This window comes from Podarcis cretensis (assembly GCF_951804945.1).
Source record: "Podarcis cretensis genome assembly, chromosome: 6".
NCBI classification, from domain to species: Eukaryota; Metazoa; Chordata; class Lepidosauria; order Squamata; family Lacertidae; genus Podarcis; species Podarcis cretensis.
In genome coordinates this window covers 48,196,939-48,215,555 of record NC_137175.1, presented here as the reverse complement: position 1 = coordinate 48,215,555, position 18,617 = coordinate 48,196,939, and the positions used below count along the sequence as shown (strand labels likewise).

Genomic DNA, 18,617 nt, shown 5'->3' with positions numbered 1-18,617 from the left:
AGTCTTGACAGACTCTGGGGTTGTGCGCCCATCTCACTTAAGAGGCCAGGGGCCAGCGCTGTCCGGAGACACTTCCGGGTCACGTGGCCAGCGTGACATCGCTGCTCTGGCCAGAGCCAGAGCCAGAGCCAGAGCCGCACACGGAAACGCCGTTTACCTTCCCGCTGGTAAGCGGTCCCTATTTATCTACTTGCACCCGGAGGTGCTTTCGAACTGCTAGGTTGGCAGGCGCTGGGACCGAGCAGCGGGAGCGCACCCCGCCGCAGGGATTCGAACCGCCGACCTTCCGATCGGCAAGCCCTAGGCGCTGAGGCTTTAACCCACAGCGCCACCTGCGTCCCCCTTTTTTTTTTGAAGGTAGTAAATGGCAATAAAGGCACTGCAGTCTGGAGCACAAAGACAACAATTTTGGGAAGTTTCTGTGAATGCCCACATGATCTAGACAAGATGAGTAAGTCAGTCAGTCAAGTGTTTATGTTGTGGAAACCTTTCGTACTTTAGGCCAACTGCCCCAGGGTTAATTCACTAAAAAACAATGAGCATTCTGCAACCCAGAGAGAGGGTTGGGTGCATGGGAGGTGACTGGTGGTGTGTAGGATTATTATCTTCACAAACCAAAGATGGCGGTACATTAACTGCATGATGGTGGCTGACAGCAGATGCTGCATGTCTACTTTCCCCGACTTTAACATTCAGGTTGTGTCATGGTCCTGTGTTTCCCTGACATCTACACACAGACACACACAGACACACACACACACACTGCAACCACATTGCTGTCTGTGGCTGGGAGACAGGATGTGCTGAATGCTGTCAGGTCACAGCACCGAAGATCCCAGACCTTAGGAAAGATGGAGAATTAAGTGTGTGGTGGTCATTTCCTATAATGTGACATTTGACCCTGCGTTTCAGTGAACTGGCAACAAAAGTCTGCCACAACCATTTTTTGAACAAGCTCAATTAACTACAAACTCCCAAATCTGGTTTTCCCCCTAAAACCTGTGGCAAGGTTTTGAGCCAAATGTCATGTTTTGTGCTGCTCCCACAAGCGTATATTGACTTGTCAAATAAGATTTCATAGTTTACCACCCACAAAGTTAAATCCGCTTCAAACCTCCTGCTTTCTTCCATGCTCTTCTATGGGCCTCAGCTTTTGAAAATAATGTGTATGTACTTACTTACATATGCAGTGCAGGGCCCAATGTGCTGTAATTTTCATATTTCATTTTCCATGGGATCCTTGCTGAGTGAGGAGACTCATGTCATTTCCGTTACTGACATAGCAAAGGGTGGGGGAAGATAGTAACTTCCTACTGTGGCTTGTTTCTATCATTGGATCAGCCTGTGTGCAGCTTGACTTTCTGGTCACTTTGTCTCCGTTGTGGGAAGTTTTTCTCAGAATAAGTAACAGTCAACCAAGTTACGGGAATAAGGGTGGGCCTATGGCAGTCTCACTAACACACATAAGCGCAAATTTAATTGAAATTCAGAGGATCTGCTTCCACGAATTGCATTTAGGAGGCAAATGTTTGAAGGCAAGCAGGCTGGGGTTGATAGCTGAACTAATTTAAGGGCCACCCTACATGGTATGTGAGATTTCTATGATCAGATCTTCTGACATTTTAAGAAGTGGAATACTGTATAACTGCAGCGGATTGCAGTTTATTTCAGAGCCATGGTATTGTGTGTAAATATCCCTTTTCCCCCTGTGCCATTTTCCCAAAATTGTCCCGCTGAAACTGCAAGTTCATCCTCTTGGGAAAACGGCACCAGCAGAGGGTTAAAAACCCCACTTATTCAGCAGGCAACTGCTCAGTAAGTATTTATTTGAATTTAATAAAAGCTCACAAATAACTTGGCATTTTTTAAAGTTTGCCTCCAAAGAAAAAAGGTGTATAAAGGCTATTTCCCCTGCTGTAAGATTTGGTGAAACCCAGTTTGGTGTTCACAGGAGAATTAGGAAGCACTGAAAGCCCAGTATCTGTATTTGAAAGCTCATTCCAGCATCTCCTGCAGTCAATGTATTAAAAAGAATTGCAGCTAAAACTATCAATATTTTGAAGAACAAAAGATTGTGTGCTCTTTCTTTAATGAGCTTTGCCTCTTCACAAAACAAATGGTAATTGTGGTATAGAAACACCCTTCAGGCTATAAGCCTGTGCATATTTGCCTTGGAGTAATCAGGGGACTTCACTAAGCCAAAATGGAGTTTAGGTTGCAACTTAAATAGTACACCAATTGCTGGTGTAACTAACACACAACCCATGTGAAAAACTCCAGTCACACATAAAGCATGCATGCAATAACAAAAACGGGGCAGTCCAATGGGTTTGGCCATTGTAGTGGCAGAGCAGAAATCGTCAGATATGGGCAAGTGAGGAAAATATAGGGTTAAATAGGCAAGGCATTCCCCAACTTTCTCTTGACTCATTAACTAGCCCCTACCTTCTCCCAAAACTAGAATCCACATTCTGGTTTGGAGAATTTATGTTGCACTGTAACTGAAACATTCATACCCAAAGTAGTTTATTGGTACCATTAACTCAGCATTTGCAGATTAACGCAACCTTCTGTGGCTTCTGCTGACATTTTCTAGCCGGAAATAGGGCTACGAAGAATTTGAGTTAAACACTTTGCAGTAACGTTGTGAATATGAAACAAACTGGGCATCCAAAGTCTAGTACTGCCCATTGAAGAGCCAGACATCTGATTAAAATCAAGTTTTCATTTTTATTTAAAACTGCATGTATAAAAAAAATAGCAATTCTGAATTCCCTGTACAGTATTAGCTATTAACAAAACCAGCAGACTACACACCAAATTACTTATAGAAGCTTGACAATGTTGAAGTCCAGGGTATCTTGCTCCACTTTAAGTAAGAAGAGTACTATGTACACATCCCCTCCCCCCACCAATACCTGTAAAAACATGTCTCAAACATTCGGGGAGGCTGAACAGCCACAGCTGGAACTATTTACAGATGGCTGAGTGGCAGGTCAGCTACTCCATACAGTGGCAAGACATCAAACAGAGCAGAATAGGCAGAAAAGAACCCAATGGAGGAAGGAAGTTGGGAAAGGGGAGGAGGGGGCAATGTGACAGGATATCAGGTCAGCAGCTGTAGCGGTGAAGTGTAGGCTAAGAACCCACATGATTCATAAATAAAATAAATAAGATCCTAAAGTTAGGATATTCCATTAAAAAACCCTAGAAATAAATTAAAAAAAACAGGAGTAAAAACATTATAAACTGCAATCTTCTGTACACCAAGCTTTGTTCCTGTATTGATCTGTACAAATTTACAGTTAATTGGGTTGCATTGTTTGTGCACTTGAAGATGCCTTCACGTGAGAGGCAGCAAGAGCCAACTCAGAGTTCATATTGGACAGCACATAGCTAGGGTTTGCCAGTGGATCACCCACAGCCTCTTTTCAAGCAGTTCTTTTAGAAGGTGGAACAAACCAAAACCCAGGTAAATCTTGAGGCAGCAGCAAGGAAGGAACACTCAAGTATTTTCTTTCCCCCAGCACAGCTCAGTTGCAACTGAAGGCACTCAGAACATGATGACACAGTGAAGACAGGGGCCAGTCCAAATCGGTATTTCCCCATCCCAGATTCCCCCAATTGAGAGTCTGCTCTAGTTGTCTGCTCCACTTGTTTCATATTCTAGGATTCAGCAGGTTATGAACACGCATGGAGTTGCTCAAGTCATCTAGTGGCAAGGAGGTTTGCAAAGCGGGACCCAAAGAGTTTAAATCCACTCGACCAGGAGAGATGGTTTTTTTCAGGCTTGGAAATGTCACCATGCAGCCTGTGTCTGCAATGAGATGATGGTATTCCTGTAAAAATCCCCACTCAGCCAGAATCAGTAGGGCAGAATTCTGTTTTGCACCCCAAAAGGATGAGACACACTGCTATTTTCTAGACTCATGCAGTAGACTGTGCAGGTGGATCTCAGCTGTTTCCTGAGACAGAAGAACTTCTTGCATCCAAGAATGGTTCAGAATGTCTTCAAAGGATGGCCGGTCAGAAGGCCTCAGAGCTAAACACCACTTAATAAGATGCTGGCACTCTGCGAAAAGAAAGGACAAAGTTGGAATAGGTGCATTGCGGAGGAGAATCTACAAAGCAGGACACTGATGATGCAACAAAATCTCACCCTGCTTTATGAAACAAGACTGTTTTACATGGCTGAAACAATGTTTAATTAATGTTTGTTTTGCTACTCATACCAGGGTGTGTTTGCTTCAAGTTTGACATCAAGGGAATGATTCAAAATCTGACTGGAAGCCCAATAACAGTGTTTTAGGAACACTTGCTTGTGCAATTTCGATGGTAACACACCACTTAATTTCAAATTCTAGGTTTTCCCCCCTCAACAGCTGAAGTGTTACTTGCATGCTTTAGCATATAGCAGTAACATCTAATATAAAAGCTGTTTGGGATCATCAGAAATACTTCCAAGTACTGCCTCTCAAAGCAGAAGAGTGGATAAGCCCTGTCCACTAAGTTATCCCCTATCTCATAAGAGCAGCAGACACTTACCAGGAGAAATCCTTTGCCGAAAATAAACTTGACCTCTTATGATCTCCTCATCATGTTCAAAGGGGATATCACCACAGACCATGTCATAGAGCAGGACTCCAAGCGACCAGACGGCAGCAGATCTACCATGGTACCTGTGGTAGCGAATCCATTCTGGAGGACTATATACACGAGTCCCTAGAAGAGAAAGAAGAGGAAGGTCTCATCATGAGATTTAAAATTCCTACAAATCACCTCAGTGCTGATTTTTTTCAGCGCTTGGACACATTGATCAAAGGACCAGGAACATCAAGTGAACTAGTTTTCAACTATGACAATGCAGTTAGTAAAAACCAGGCGTGGACTTCTGAAGACAAGTTGCTTAAGATGTTGACAAAGACTGAATGTACAGTATGATGGGGTGGCTTTATCTTTTAGTTGTGCATGTGGTAATGCTGAGATGCAGCTTACTTGCACCACTGCAGTAGCTCTTGGCACCCTTTGTTGTAGTATCTGATCTCTCTCCCCCACCCACCTCCTTGCTGGCAGGAAGCAAGGATACTGAGGTCAGAGCTGCTAGTCTGGTTTCCAGCCACGTGACTCTTGTTTACAAACTTTGGGTTGTAAAAAAAATCCTCATGATCCACCAGGGGGCACCAGAAGCTTGAGTATTTGTGCAAGAAAGAGGGCAACGGAGGGAGGAGCAAACCCACCCCTGGTCATTAACCGTTAAATTAAAAACAAAACAAAAAATGCAAGGCAGCTCATGCCACTCAGGAACCCAGAGGCAAAAAAAACACAAACAAACCAAACTGAAAGCCAGCCGTGATTTTTTGAAAGTCAACAGCTCATGAAAAGAGTCGTTAGCAACGGCTAGAAGCTTGGTTTGTTTTCTGGAAACAATTAATGTCTGTGAGCAGCTCGCATTTCTATTCAAATCTTCAATACTTGAATCTCCTTTCCCCCACATGCACATTTTGTTAAACAAATTATTGATTTGTGCTTCTTAGCAGGGAAGGTAAAGTGAGATGAATGTAAACAGATCTCTTCCAGATTAGATTTCACAACATTCATGCCATGACGAAAAGCAACTTTCCATTTAAAATGATTAATTTAGTGAGGTGGCAGAGGCAGCAGATCTTAGCAACTACCTCCTCCGCTTTTTTGTAATCTGCTCTTCGTAGGGACAAACTACAAAACCCTTTCAGTCATCTATCAGTTTTAGAAAGATAGCAATCCACGTACTTTAAGATTTTCCCTTTAGTTACAGATTTTGATTAGCATTCAAGGTTTTGAACAGTATGCCTGCAAACATGTTTGCATTCAGCCTTGCAATTCTGCACTCCCTCACAAGTGAATTAGTAGCCACTCAGATTTACAACATATTTACTGCCTGGTTCCTTCACTTTCTATTTTCACACCACAAATAAGACAGTAGGTTCAGGCTCATTAAAAAAAGAAAAACCATTAGCAAAGTCTAGCAGTTGATTGGAGCTAAATCTCCTATCAACAGAAACTGTGTGTAGGCAATAGGCAATCAGGATAAAATGTATTTCATAAGAAGAACAAGTCCTACAGCTCAGAGGAAGAACATGTTCCATTGCTGCAAAGCACTCAAACCCCGGGAACACAGTGTTTCAAAAAGGAAATTCCCTGGCTCGAAGCAGTGAATGGAAATTGACAAGACTCACCATCAAAGTCAGTGTACACTGTGTCCTTGAGCAGCGCTCCAGATCCAAAGTCTATAAGTTTGAGCTCTCCACTGCTCAGGTCAATCAGGATATTCTCGTCCTTGATATCCCGGTGCAGAACCCCACAGCTGTGACAATGTCGAACCGCCTCCAAAACCTGACGGAAAAAGCTGCGAGCCAAGTCTTCGGGCAGAGCACCCCGCTCCGTGATGAAATCAAAGAGATCCTGCACAGGATCAGGCCGTTCTAAAACCAAAATAAAACTGTCCGGCCTCTCAAACCAATCCAGGAGCCGGATTATGCCCCGAAAGCCAGAGCCAACCTTCTTCAAGAGCAAGATCTCCATTGGTACCCTCGTTCCACCAGGCTGCAATGTGATTTTTTTTTGGCGGGGCGGGGGGGGGGGGAGAGAGAGAAAACAGGATTCATGAATAGGAGAATCAATCGACCTGCATTGTGGCAGATCATTGAAAGCTGAAAGAGATTCTCTCGAGCAACTCGGGGGCATTCCTCCGCCCAAACACTTACCAATTCCCCCCATTCCGAAACCCGGTCGCGGGACACATGCTTGATCGCCACCTACGAAGATTAAAGAGAGAAAAAATGGATTGAGCGAACAGGACCGGTAGAAAGAAATGCCACGGGTGGCGGGGAGGGGGGACTGGAATGAATGGAAGGGGTATTTTGGGGGAGAAAATTGGGGTTTGGGGAAAACGAAGAGGGAGAGCGATGGGGAGCAAATGGGGGCACAATCCACCCGCGGCCAAGCACTCACCGGAGCTCCATCCGCCAGCCGGGTCCCCGAGTAGACCGAGCCGAAGCCGCCACTGCCGAGCAGCGGGCCCACCTGGTACAACTTCTCCAGGGGTTCCTTTTCTTTTCCTGCGAAGGGAGAGAAAACGAGGGATGGGGAGGGGGGGGGAGGTCAGTCCATTGCGCCTCCTCAGCAACGCTGCTCTCCCTCCCGCCCGATCTCTCCGCATCAGCCGCTCCCCAAACAAAACAAACCCCTGGCCGCCACCCCAGCCCCGCCTTCGCCTCACGACCCCGACCGACCGGGAGGGGCGCCTGCAGGCCGCCCGACACCCCCCCCCCTATCCATCCTCTGCCCCTGCGGTGTGGCTGACCTGGCAGGGGCTTGACCGGGTGCAGGTCCCCTCCGGGCGCGGAGCACAGGTGGGCCAGGGAGTTGATCTTGGAGAGCAACATTCCCGCCCCGTCCGCGTGTTCCAAGCAGGCCGGGACCGGCGGCGGCGGCGTCTCTGAGGCAGCTGCTGCTGCTGCTGGGTTGGCGTCTCCGAGGCACGGGCGGGAGCTGCGGGCGGGGTCGTGCCGGGCCAGCCTGCTCCCTCCCGTGTGGCGCGACGGCCCCGGCCTCAGCCGCCTGTAGTAAAGTGGGAGGGAGCAGCGCTGGGGCGGAGCCGGGGAGAGCCGGCGGGCAGGTCTCCAACAGCGGCGAAGCTCCGCCCACCGGCGCGGAGCCGGCCAATCGGCGCCGCAGCCGCCAGCCCGCGCCTCGGCTCTCCGTCAGAATGGAAAGAGACTCGACGTGGCGGGAAGGAAAAGGCGCCAAAGAGAGGGGGGGAAGGAGGAGGGGGCGGCGGAGCGGGGGCGCGAAGGGGAGCGAGGCTAGCTCGGGACCTGTGGCGGGAAAAAGGGAGAAGACAATGAGCCAGACAGGCTCCCCGGGGGCTGCTCTGCTCTGGCAAAGGGCGGTCCTCCTCTCTTAGTCACTCGCTGCTTGCCACAGATATAATATGCCCTCCATCTCCCATGCGATGGGCTCCTTCAAGGAAATAATTCCCCATTGCCACCTGCGCCATTCATTCATTCATTCATTAGCTGCATGGTAGGCAGAAATTCAGCAGGTGCTGATTTCCCTATCGTTGCAATATTTTCATTGGCAGCCTTTTAAATATATGCCTGTCATGCAGCCCGTTCCAGCACAAATGCCTCTTCACGGGGGCGGGAAGGATGGCGACTGCCAATCATGTTGCCACCGCTACAGTTTTTTCATGATTAAGTTGTTTTAAAAAAGCTGCGAAATAAATAAGTAGCGTGCTCAAGTGCAGGATTTTCCCCTCGCCCGCTTCCCCCGCTGCTGAGGAGTGAATGGCAGCCATGTGATGGGCTTAGGGTGTGCATTTGGAGAGAGTGGCGTGGTGGCCAAACCAGCTCTTAGTTACTCCGAGGCCTGGGGAGGAATGAAAATTGTTCTATGTTCCCCATTGCTACACATGTACTTTTTGCCATCGGAATGAATGGAACAATGGTCCTGAATTTGCATAAGCCTTTCCCAGGTTCATTTCTTGGTTACACAAGAATGTAGCAGAGGGACAGATTCCATCATGAGACTGATAGATACATTATGAACAACAATTACAGGGCCATTTGCAAGATAATTGGTCCAGCAATTAATTAAAAACAACAACAGCCAACAGAACATGGATACTGATGAGGCACGGGAGGTTTCGAGTTCAAATATCGGCCGTTACCAGTAATCAAACCCTTCCGACATAAGTTACCAAATATGCAGAATGGAATTCAGTTGTAGGGACCTTCAAAAAAGCTGAATGTGGGGTATTCAGGACAGACAAAAAGGAAGTACAGTGGTACCTCGGGTTACATACGCTTCAGGTTACATACGCTTCAGGTTACACACTCCGCTAACCCAGAAATAGTGCTTCAGGTTAAGAACTTTGCTTTAGGATGAGAACAGAAATCCTGCTCCAGCAGTGTGGCAGCAGCAGTAGGCCCCATTAGCTAAAGTGGTGCTTCAGGTTAAGAACAAATTCAGGTTAAGTACGGACCTCTGGAATGAATTAAGTACTTAACCCAAGGTACCACTGTATACAGCTCATGATGGAATTTGCAAGGTATAGGGATGGCTGCAACTGGCTTTAAAGGCTATTGGACAAATTCATGGAGGACAGTGCTATCAGTGACTACTGATCATGTTGGCTGTATGTATTACTTGCCAGAGCAGAGGCACCATAACTCTGAATGTCAGTCATTGGGGAACATGATGGTGCTTGTGGGCAGGACCTATAGGCATCTGGCTGGACAGTGAGACCAGGATGCTGGACTAGAAGGGCCTTTGAACTGATCTGATAGGGCTCGTCTTATGTTCTTATTTTCTCAGGTAACTCCTGATACACTATCAGTTGAGCTCACGCACTTGTCTCTGGAATAGAAAGTGCTAAATGATAGTAGAGATAAAGGTAAGATTAGAACACATGCTTACAGCAGCCAATTAGGCCATGAGGTGTTCTGTTTGAAGCAGCAGGGTATTAACATCTCATCTGATACTGGCTGTATATCCCATAGGACAGGATTTACTATACTTCAATAAGGACGAGTCAAATTGTCAACAGAAGTTTGTTTAAATTTGATCTTTCATTTTGGAGAAACTAGCATAACAAGAGCATAGCAACTATTTAGATACACTTTGCACTGTGGTGACACTGGAAGTGTACAAGTGTAAAAGTTTCATAAATTCCTATGCTATATTGCATGAATTCCAATTCTTTTGGAATGTAATTGTATGCAATATTTTGTAATTGCACCTGGCAGAAAATCTCATGAAGTTCCTTTTATTGACTGCTTTTAACAGCTGACACTGTTCCCAGTAAAGATTTTTGCAACCTTTGTCCTGTTCTGGCAGAGGATGATATGTGTATATTGTGGTACAAAGGTAAAAACATGCGACCTTTAAAGGGTGACTGTCAGAACAAGTTTTGCCCTTGTTTTTATTCTCCATAAATAAGCTTGCAGAAATAATTTAAAATAGCAAATCATTTTGCAACATTTTTCTTTCCTGTGAAGTGGAAGGGAGCAGCTGTTTAAAAAACAAGCAAACACTAACTTCCTCGGAAGCCAACTATTGTAATCTGAAAGTGAAACTCTCTATAAATACAAGTGAAACAGACCAATTTTTGTAAATGAAACTCAAAGAGAAAATGCAGCTTCTTTTCTCCTCCCAAACAGACCTGGATTGTATATTCAGTTATTTAAACATTTTAGCCAGATGTGTATAAAATGTCCTCAAACCTTGCTATTATCAAGAAAGATAAATTAATGTGCAAGATGAGGGCATAGCATAATATTGTTTTTATGTTTCCATTTTCAGCGCTTCTATTATTCTGTAGTCATAAAACTGTATATATCCATACCCAAAAGGAATAAAACAACCAAAAATAGGCAAGTGGTAATATTTGTAAAAGGAACATAGCTGGGATACTTACTGTCTCTTTACTTCTGAATTCAATTTATCAGAAGGCATCTAAGAAACAAATAACAGAATGAAGCAGGGAGATTACAATTGCCCAGTGTGATATAGGTTGCTACCCTCAAGTAGTATTGATAGGCTATGAATCACATGCAGCTTCCCTTGGGGCTAATATTGTAGGGGATGCTGTCCTTCTCTGGACCCATAAAATAAAAACACGTTCTTGAATGACAAGTGTTTTTTCTATCACCCAAAGAGCTCCACAACCTACATAAGAACATAAGAAACCATGGGTGTAGTCAAGGGGAGGCAAGGAGGCAGCTGCCCCCCATCAGTTAGTTAAGAGATACTTAACTAACTGACCAATCATGTAGGTTCTGCCCTCCCCCACAAAAGTCCTGCCCCCAACAAAAATCCTGGGTACACCTATGTAAAGAAACTGCTTTATATACTGAGTCAGACCACTGGTCCACCTTGCTCGGTATTGTCTACATTTGACTGGTAGTGGTTTGAGACAGAGTCACTCCCATTCGTACCTGGAAAAGGTGGGAATTGAATGCGGGCTTTTTGCATAAGCTCTACCACTTAGTCTCTGTCCCACAACTTTTTCTAAGCACAGTTATGCTTCAAAAACTGAATTCTTTCTTACTCAAAGTTTATTAAATGCATAGAATACATATATGCATGTGACTGTGTGTCTGCACATTGCAACATACATATGTAAAGACAAGCACTGCGGCTTGCCCCCATCTTGCAAAGGATGCTTCGTACAATGTCCGTGCTGCCTGCAGAGCAGCAGTCTGTCTCTGCCCCCAGCACAGTTGCCGTATAGGATTTCTCTGTTAGAAATGGCTGACAGCTTCTCCGAATAAGTTCTTCTGTTAAAAGTAGATTGAAGTTTCATTGGCTCAAATCCAGGCTTCAATGCAAGAAGTTACATTACTTTTGGCAAGCACTAGAGGCTTTCTGATAATAACAAACGCCTTCGTCACCGTCCCAAACTTGACCTGTTTGGCTGCCATGGTGAAGTCAGCCCTAATTGAATTTTTCTGCTAATCTTGTCATGACTTCATCTCTTCCTGAAAACATGTGCATTGGCAGCTACATCTGCACATGCTCCCAAACACACACACACCCTCTTTCCTTGGTAAAAGTAAAAATTCCAGCCGGGAATTCTTGACCAAAGTACCTTTCAACAGTATGTTTCTATAGAAGTTGCTGGATGAGTTGCTTTCCTGAGTTCCAAAGACATTATAAATAATTTACCAGTAGTGGGTTCTGATTACTCAAGTCTATTAACATTTAGAGCAAAGAACTACAGCCAGTAGCCTCTAAATTATTACAGAACACGCCAATCTGTGTTCTCTTCTTTTCTCCTCCCAAACAGACTGGGAGCTCCCAGCATCCCACACACTTGGGAGGTGAATTGCTTTGGAATTAATGGATCTTACTGGAAATTCTAGTGATTGTAGTTTCAACGTTTAAGTTGTGCCCACACAGCTGTTCAGACTGCTTGTGAACTGAAAGTATCTAACCATTTTTCCAAATTCACACAGAACTTGGCATTCAAACCTCAGACACCTCAGACACCACTGTTGTTCCATAAGAGATTTCAGGAGAAACAGTGAAAAAACACACACATACAACGGAGATGTAATGTTTTCCACACTCTGTCTCTAATCAATATACTATTACGTACGGCAGAGAAGCAAATGTTTAAATCCGTCTATATATAATTTTGAAGTCATCAAGAACACAGATAACCAAAGAGTCATTCCTGGGAGTTGTTGTGCATATAATCCCTCTTGGAACATTTGCAACTATAAAAGGTGACTCATATTCTGATAGGGTGAATGGAGAGAACATGTGATAGGTAGATAATGGAAGAAGTGCTCTTTCCATTCATTAAGATGCTTACATCCCACACTGCATTTCGTCAGGGAACCCGCCCTGCATATGCCAAATTTAACTCCAATAACTTTCAATGCACTCCTGATTTCTGGAAACATATTCCTTTTTAGCTGATAAGTTCTTTAAAAAACACAATTAGCTTTTTTGTTCTTACTGGAAAGAAATATGGCAACTATAAAAGGGTGGCCTGGGAAGTTGTGTACCTTGGTTTATGTATGGACAACTTATTTATATGAATTCTTAGAGCAAAGAGAACTGATTCCATATTCTCCAACACTGGAAAACAGTGGCATAGTGCTTCATGTGCTATTTCTTTAGTTTACAGCAACCTGTCCAGGAATCATTCAAGAGCAAAGAGGTTATTTGTAACTGTGGTTAAATTATGTACTTGAATAACATAATTCTCCTGTAATATCCACTATTCCAAAAGAATCTCACTGTAGGACATGAAAGAGCAGGTTATACATGCATCCTGACAAACCCTACCTCCAGTCTGCCAGAGATTTGAGCATCAGTGTGGGGTAATGGTTAGAATATCGGACTTAGGACTTCAGGTCCTGTGTCATCTTGGGCCAATCTCACTGCCTCTCTGCTTAAAATACATCACGGGATAATTTGGAAGCGGCTGTCACATACACTTTCCATAGTTCTATGGAGGAAGGGCAGAATAAAGGGGGGGGGGAGATTTAACTTGAGGACATATAAGGGAAGGACACTGAACAATTGCAGCAACTCATTCTATGATTGTGGCCAAAGGTACATACTGTTGCATGCCACCCCACACTCCAAATGGTGCTAGACCCCAAGGGGTCCAGGTGTTTGGTTTCCTCAGAATGAGGGGCAATGGAGACTGTGATGTCTTTAGGATATATGGTTTATTTACACATATATACAACCTGAGCCTATGGTGGAGGGTCTCACAGCATTAACACCCCAAGAAGGTCTGGCTTCTCCTGTAGCCACAGCCTTGGAGTCAAGCAGAAATCAAATATTTCTCTCCCTCTCAGGTTTCTGCCTGCAATCTGCTTTTAACCCAACTCTGACCCTTCTCACCAACAGCTGGGGAGGGAGGGAGGCCCACCCATCTGCCCTCTGGCACAAAGCCACTTTCTTTGTTACCCTAAGGACCCAAATTCAGTGGGCCATTAACTCAAGCTGCCCTGACTATACCAACAATTGAATCCTCCTTTAGAATTCAACCCTTGCTGGATCCAGGAATTAAAGGGGCCCCAGGCATACAGTTTAAGGCCTGTCCCAACTCTAATCTAATCAATTTGAGAGTGTGAATGAGGTGCAAGAGACATGACTCAATCAGTGCTCAATGCATTGATCAGTATGTCTATCAAAAGCCTTGCAATGGGCGGGAAAAGACTCTTTTAAAGAGATCTATTACATGCCCTAGCAAAACTGTAAATGAGATGTCTGAAAATGACCCTAAAGGTAATAAGAAGGAAACCCAGCCAGATGGGTGGGGTATAAATAATAAATTATTATTATTATAACTATTCTCAATGGATAAATGGCAGAAATGGGTTTGTGTCTGGTATGTAGGCTCAGTTATGGTATGTATGTGTTTCTAGTCTGGAAAGGATGGATAGGAAGACAGCCCTGCTCAGCCAGGGGTCAATCTTTCCTCCTCACCTCAGTTGAGTCCCCACTTCAGATTAGAGAGAACTGTTTTCCCTGCCTGACCTTGGCCCATCAGCCTAGTTTAAAAGGGAATAGTTGGTCCCACTCCCAAGCTTTATTGTTATCACTTCCAAGTCTTTTTCTAAAAATATAAAAAGTTGGTTGTCAATGTAAAGCATATTCTGAGATAGCAGTGGCTATCGATTTTCATACTCTCTGTAGAAAACACCAACGCAATAATATACAAGGGTTGTATTCAGTGCAGTGCTAAGGAGAGCATTCTGTGACAGCAAGCATTTCTCCTTGCACAATGGAATGTTATCTCTCTGCTCCCACTGCCAAGTATATCTTAGGGTTTCCCCAACCCTATAGAGCAGATATGGGAATGCATGCGGAGAGGAGAGCAGGGAAAGTTTTATTGCACATATTTAGTTGAATAATACCCAAAGTATTATTCAGCAGCAGCATTCATTCAATCTTCTCAGTATTTCACTTGCTTGTATACAGTCCCTAGCATGATTGGGGGCAAGTGATCCTATCTGAATGGTAAATGAAAGAATTGAAAATGTTCTGTTTTCTCAGGTTCATTTTGCACCTTGGTATTTACCAGTAGCGGCTCCATTTCTGTTGCCACCAGCTGCCTGACACAGGCAAAAACTGTTAAAGACAAAGGAGCTCTGACAGATCCAGGCAGCTAGCTTTCCCCTTGGTCCAGAGTGCCCACTTCTAACATTATTTTTAATGTGTGGGAGCATGACATACAGAAAACAAGGGGAAGAAGAGACCGTGCATGGCCTACAGAGAAAGGAACAGTCTCCCCAGACACATTTTGGAAGCAGATGTTCTGTCTCGTCCCCTTCTTTCATTATGGTCTGGTTAAAACCCCCCAGCAAGAATGGATCAGAACTAATTAACCTGAAAGCTAAAGTCATTCAACCATGACAAATTCCCCCTTCCATTTTCTTAAGTGAAAAGGTACAACCATAAGTGATAAACATTTATTTCCTTAAATGACCTGCCCTGCTGACTGAGATTTCCTCCCCTGTTAGCTGATTACCAACGAGAATGATTTGGTTGTTTTGAGTTCTGCTTAGATTCTAGCTTTCTCCTTGGTGAATGGGGTTGTGAGAGGGGTTTCAGCTGTTAGTCCACACCACAGTTACGCATGTCTCCACACACTTTCTGGAGATTTGGGCCTCACATGACCCGTTCACCTCAAGCAAACGTCAATCTGCTATTTAAAGTGTCCAGCGCTGCACTCAGCAGTCATGTGAATTAGTACTAAGAAGCCTGCATTCTGTTCTGAATGGATTATCGCTGAATTCTTTAAACTGATGGCATAAGGTGCCAAGCTGGCAGCCCTAGATCTAATCTTCTCTGTTTACAAACACTGGACAAAGCTGCCCTATTAACATGCATCGTCTAACCTGCAGGGATATACAATCAACCGAAAGCTGTCTGACTCTTTCCATGATCTATATGTCGAAACTGATTTGGGTCAACACGGAGTGGTGATTTCAATAAGACAAGTGATTAGAATGAATTTGTGGCTGGTATCATTGGGCTTTGGTGTGCTGAAGGACATGCAGTTAGACTGATCTTGCAACAGGCAGAGCAGAAGTCTGTGTACCCCAAGGCCTTATTGCCTCTGGGCATTGACCCAGCTGCAGCCATGAGTTTCAGATGCAGCTGTACAGAAGCTTGTCATTAACAGACAATGCTAGTAGTTGCCCAGCATGTTAGCTTTTGCATGTTGTTTGCACAAAGATCAGAATGAATCTGAAATTCAGCACTTAAAGCAGGAAGTTTCTAACCTTTGCCTATCCAAATGTTATTGAACTCCCATCTCCCATCAACCCCAGCCATTTTGGCCAATAGTAGGAGATTATGGAATTTATAATCCAACAAAATCTGAAGGACCACAGGTTCCTGATCCCTGACTTGAAGTAACTGCAAATTGTGCATTTACCGGTAATTCCCACCATTCACTGAAGGCCAGGTTTTCTGTGGTTAGCTGCTCACACCAGGCTTTTATTTCCCAGGGCTTGTTCACATACATAATTGTCCTGAGGGAGAACAATTTCCTTAAATGTGACCATATAAATCAGTGGTTTCTTATTGGGAGATTAATGCGGCTAATACACTGTCAGCACAATCCTATATAACTCTGCTCAGATGTCCCAACTTCCTCCCAGGTGAGGTGGTTATAGGACTGCAGTATATCAAAATCCACATGCTTACCCAGGAATGCAAGATTAAAGCATGGAGTTCCCATGCAGATAAAGATCAGAGGCCTGCATTCAAGGTCTGGGCCAGATCCTCCAAGTGTCCCTATTTTCAGGGACAGTCCCAGATTTACAGAAGCCGTCCTGGTTTCTGATTTGATCTCGGAATGTCCCACTTTTCCTTTGGGCATCCCTATTTATACTGGAGAAATATTGGAGGGTATGGTAGGACGTCCCTATTTTCAACAGAGATATGTTGAAGAGTATGGAGTTATGCGACCTCTGAGCCAAAGAGATAAGTAACTATACAACCTTTAGAAGACATCTGAAGGCAGCCCTGTATAGGGAAGGTTTTTAAATGTTTGATGTTTTAGTATGTTATATGTCGGAATCCACCCAGAGTGGCTGGGGCAACCTAGTAGGATGGGTGGGGTATAAATAATAAAGTTGTTGTTGTTGTTGTTGTTGTTGTTGTTGTTGTTGTCGTCATCATCATCATCATCATCGAATAGGATGGCCTTACTTTCATCAGATAAATGTTGAAGGGTGTGCTGGGATAGTAAATTCTGAGGTGTGTAACTCTTTCCCTGCATCTATCCCCATTTGCTATCTAAGTTCCAAATCAATGAGAGGCACTCTTTTCCTCTCCTGTGGCACTTTCTGTCCCCACACCTTCTTCCTCATCTTGGTGTCTCCCTTGCCACTTTCTCCCTTCACTCTTTTTCTCCCATCCATCTCTGTGTCTTGTCTTATCTCACTGACTCAGTCTCTTGCACACATACTTATATACACACACATTCTTGCTCATCCCTTTCTTTCCTCCTCATCTCTGTCTACCTTCTTCTCATCCTTTCTCTCTCCCCCACTCTACAATCATGTCACTCTTTCCCCACCCCTGCCCTGCCACAATCTCCTCCAGGACCCAAGCACTGTTTGCGGTGAGGATTCACTGCCACGGCCACAAACATGATACAGCATTGCTTATCCCAGAAAAAATAACCCCCCTAAATCAATAAGCTGTGAAACACTGACAGATATATTCCTGGTTGCATAAACAAGCTCTCGAGGAAGTCAATTTTCACACAGGCACCAAATGGTGATATTCCCCGCCCCACGAAGACGCTGAGTGAGCACTCATTCTTGCTTGTGACACCACATCTAGCCAGGTAGACAGCAAAGCTCTCCGCTGAAATTTGATCCCAGTAGCTACTATAGAAAAATGATCGCAAATTGGTCAGCGACCCTGGGGAAGTTCTGTTGTCTTGACATCCATGAGGAGAGGGAGGCACAGACCTAGCAAAATCATACTGTTACACGTCTCTTGTTCCTGATACAATGGCATTTCTTCAGAGTGGTTACCAGAAAACGTATTTTTATTCCCCACATGGAGTCAATTGTGTGTAAATGTCTCCTTCTACAGAAATCAAAGCATATTTGATTTCATTGAATATTTCCCTCGTTTCACTTTGGGTTTCATGGTTCCCTTGTTTAAACAATTAGAATACTCCAGATGTAAAAAAAGAAAGGGGGGTTCCAACTTGCTCCCTTTCTTGTGCTTGTAACCTACTTTCCCAGTTGATATCAAATACCCCTCCTCCCACTATCACCTCAAGTTACAGTACAAGCTGCCAAGGATATCAGTTCCTCATTAGTTATTGCAGTTCACTTTAGCACCTTCTTCTGCAGGGTGCTTCTTTGCAGTTATATTTTTGGCTCTCGTGTGCATTCATTCAATGCACTTGAGAGCTGGAAGCCACATAGTGCCCATGCTTAATCTGCCTTGATTCTCTGTTTGTCCACAGAGCACACCTGCGGAACCCCAGGCTTTGTAATGGATCCCCTAGTCCACACATGGGGAAGTGCAGTGTCAGTAGTGCAAGATATCCAGTGTCACTCACTTCTGGTTTCTCTTTAAAGAATGAACTAGTTGTGCAGGAAGGAGCCACACCACTTTGTTGTAACCCCTGCAAGTGTTTCCTGCTTTGCTGAAGATCAGCACTTCTGCCAGTAGGAATCCTTTCATTTGCTTGTGCATAAAGTTTGCTTGTAGTTCTTGCTCTCTCAGACTCATACCTGGAGCAAGCACCTAGAGCTCTGCCAATGGAAACTGATTTTACGCTGGTGCAAACTGGAACCCTTCTCACTTTGAGACTGGCAGAAGGAGCACAAAATAACCTGTAAAGAAAGAGAGTGGGACAAAAGATAAAAAGAAAAGTTAGGTTCTGGGGCATGTGAAAAAACATTTTTCTATTCCAGAAGCCAGCATCCTCTCCCTGCTCTGTTAGCAATATATTGTGTTCATATAAGATCACATTTTGCATTTGCAACTAATTTTTCTGTCTGGATTCCGCCAGACTGGTGTTATTTTGCAACATGTAATCGATGCAGTAATAGTGCATTAGTGGTGGG

General features: G+C 44.3%; 1 protein-coding gene across 1 annotated transcript; it reads right to left on the bottom strand.

Annotated features, from left to right (window-relative positions):
• Nucleotides 1-2,710: 2,710 nt before the first annotated feature.
• Nucleotides 2,711-7,607, bottom strand: PIM1 (Pim-1 proto-oncogene, serine/threonine kinase). Its single transcript, XM_079980607.1, has 6 exons — nt 7,343-7,607; nt 6,991-7,097; nt 6,744-6,794; nt 6,216-6,582; nt 4,546-4,722; nt 2,711-4,072 (listed from the first exon to the last, which is right to left on the bottom strand). Exons 1-6 carry the CDS (start codon nt 7,422-7,424, stop codon nt 3,915-3,917), a joined length of 942 nt encoding a protein of 313 aa, XP_079836733.1. The 5' UTR covers nt 7,425-7,607; the 3' UTR covers nt 2,711-3,914.
• Nucleotides 7,608-18,617: the final 11,010 nt, after the last annotated feature.

Bases quoted from the DNA above. Each gene is read 5' to 3' on its own strand.
- PIM1 (XM_079980607.1), bottom strand. From the start codon at position 7,424: ATGTTGCTCTCCAAGATCAACTCCCTGGCCCACCTGTGCTCCGCGCCC. The intron at 7,098-7,342 runs GTCAGCCACACC...CTCCCTTCGCAG, and splicing joins CCCGGTCAAGCCCCTGCCAG to GAAAAGAAAAGGAACCCCTG. The intron at 4,723-6,215 runs GTGAGTCTTGTC...TTTCTCTTCTAG, and splicing joins AGTGTACACTGACTTTGATG to GGACTCGTGTATATAGTCCT.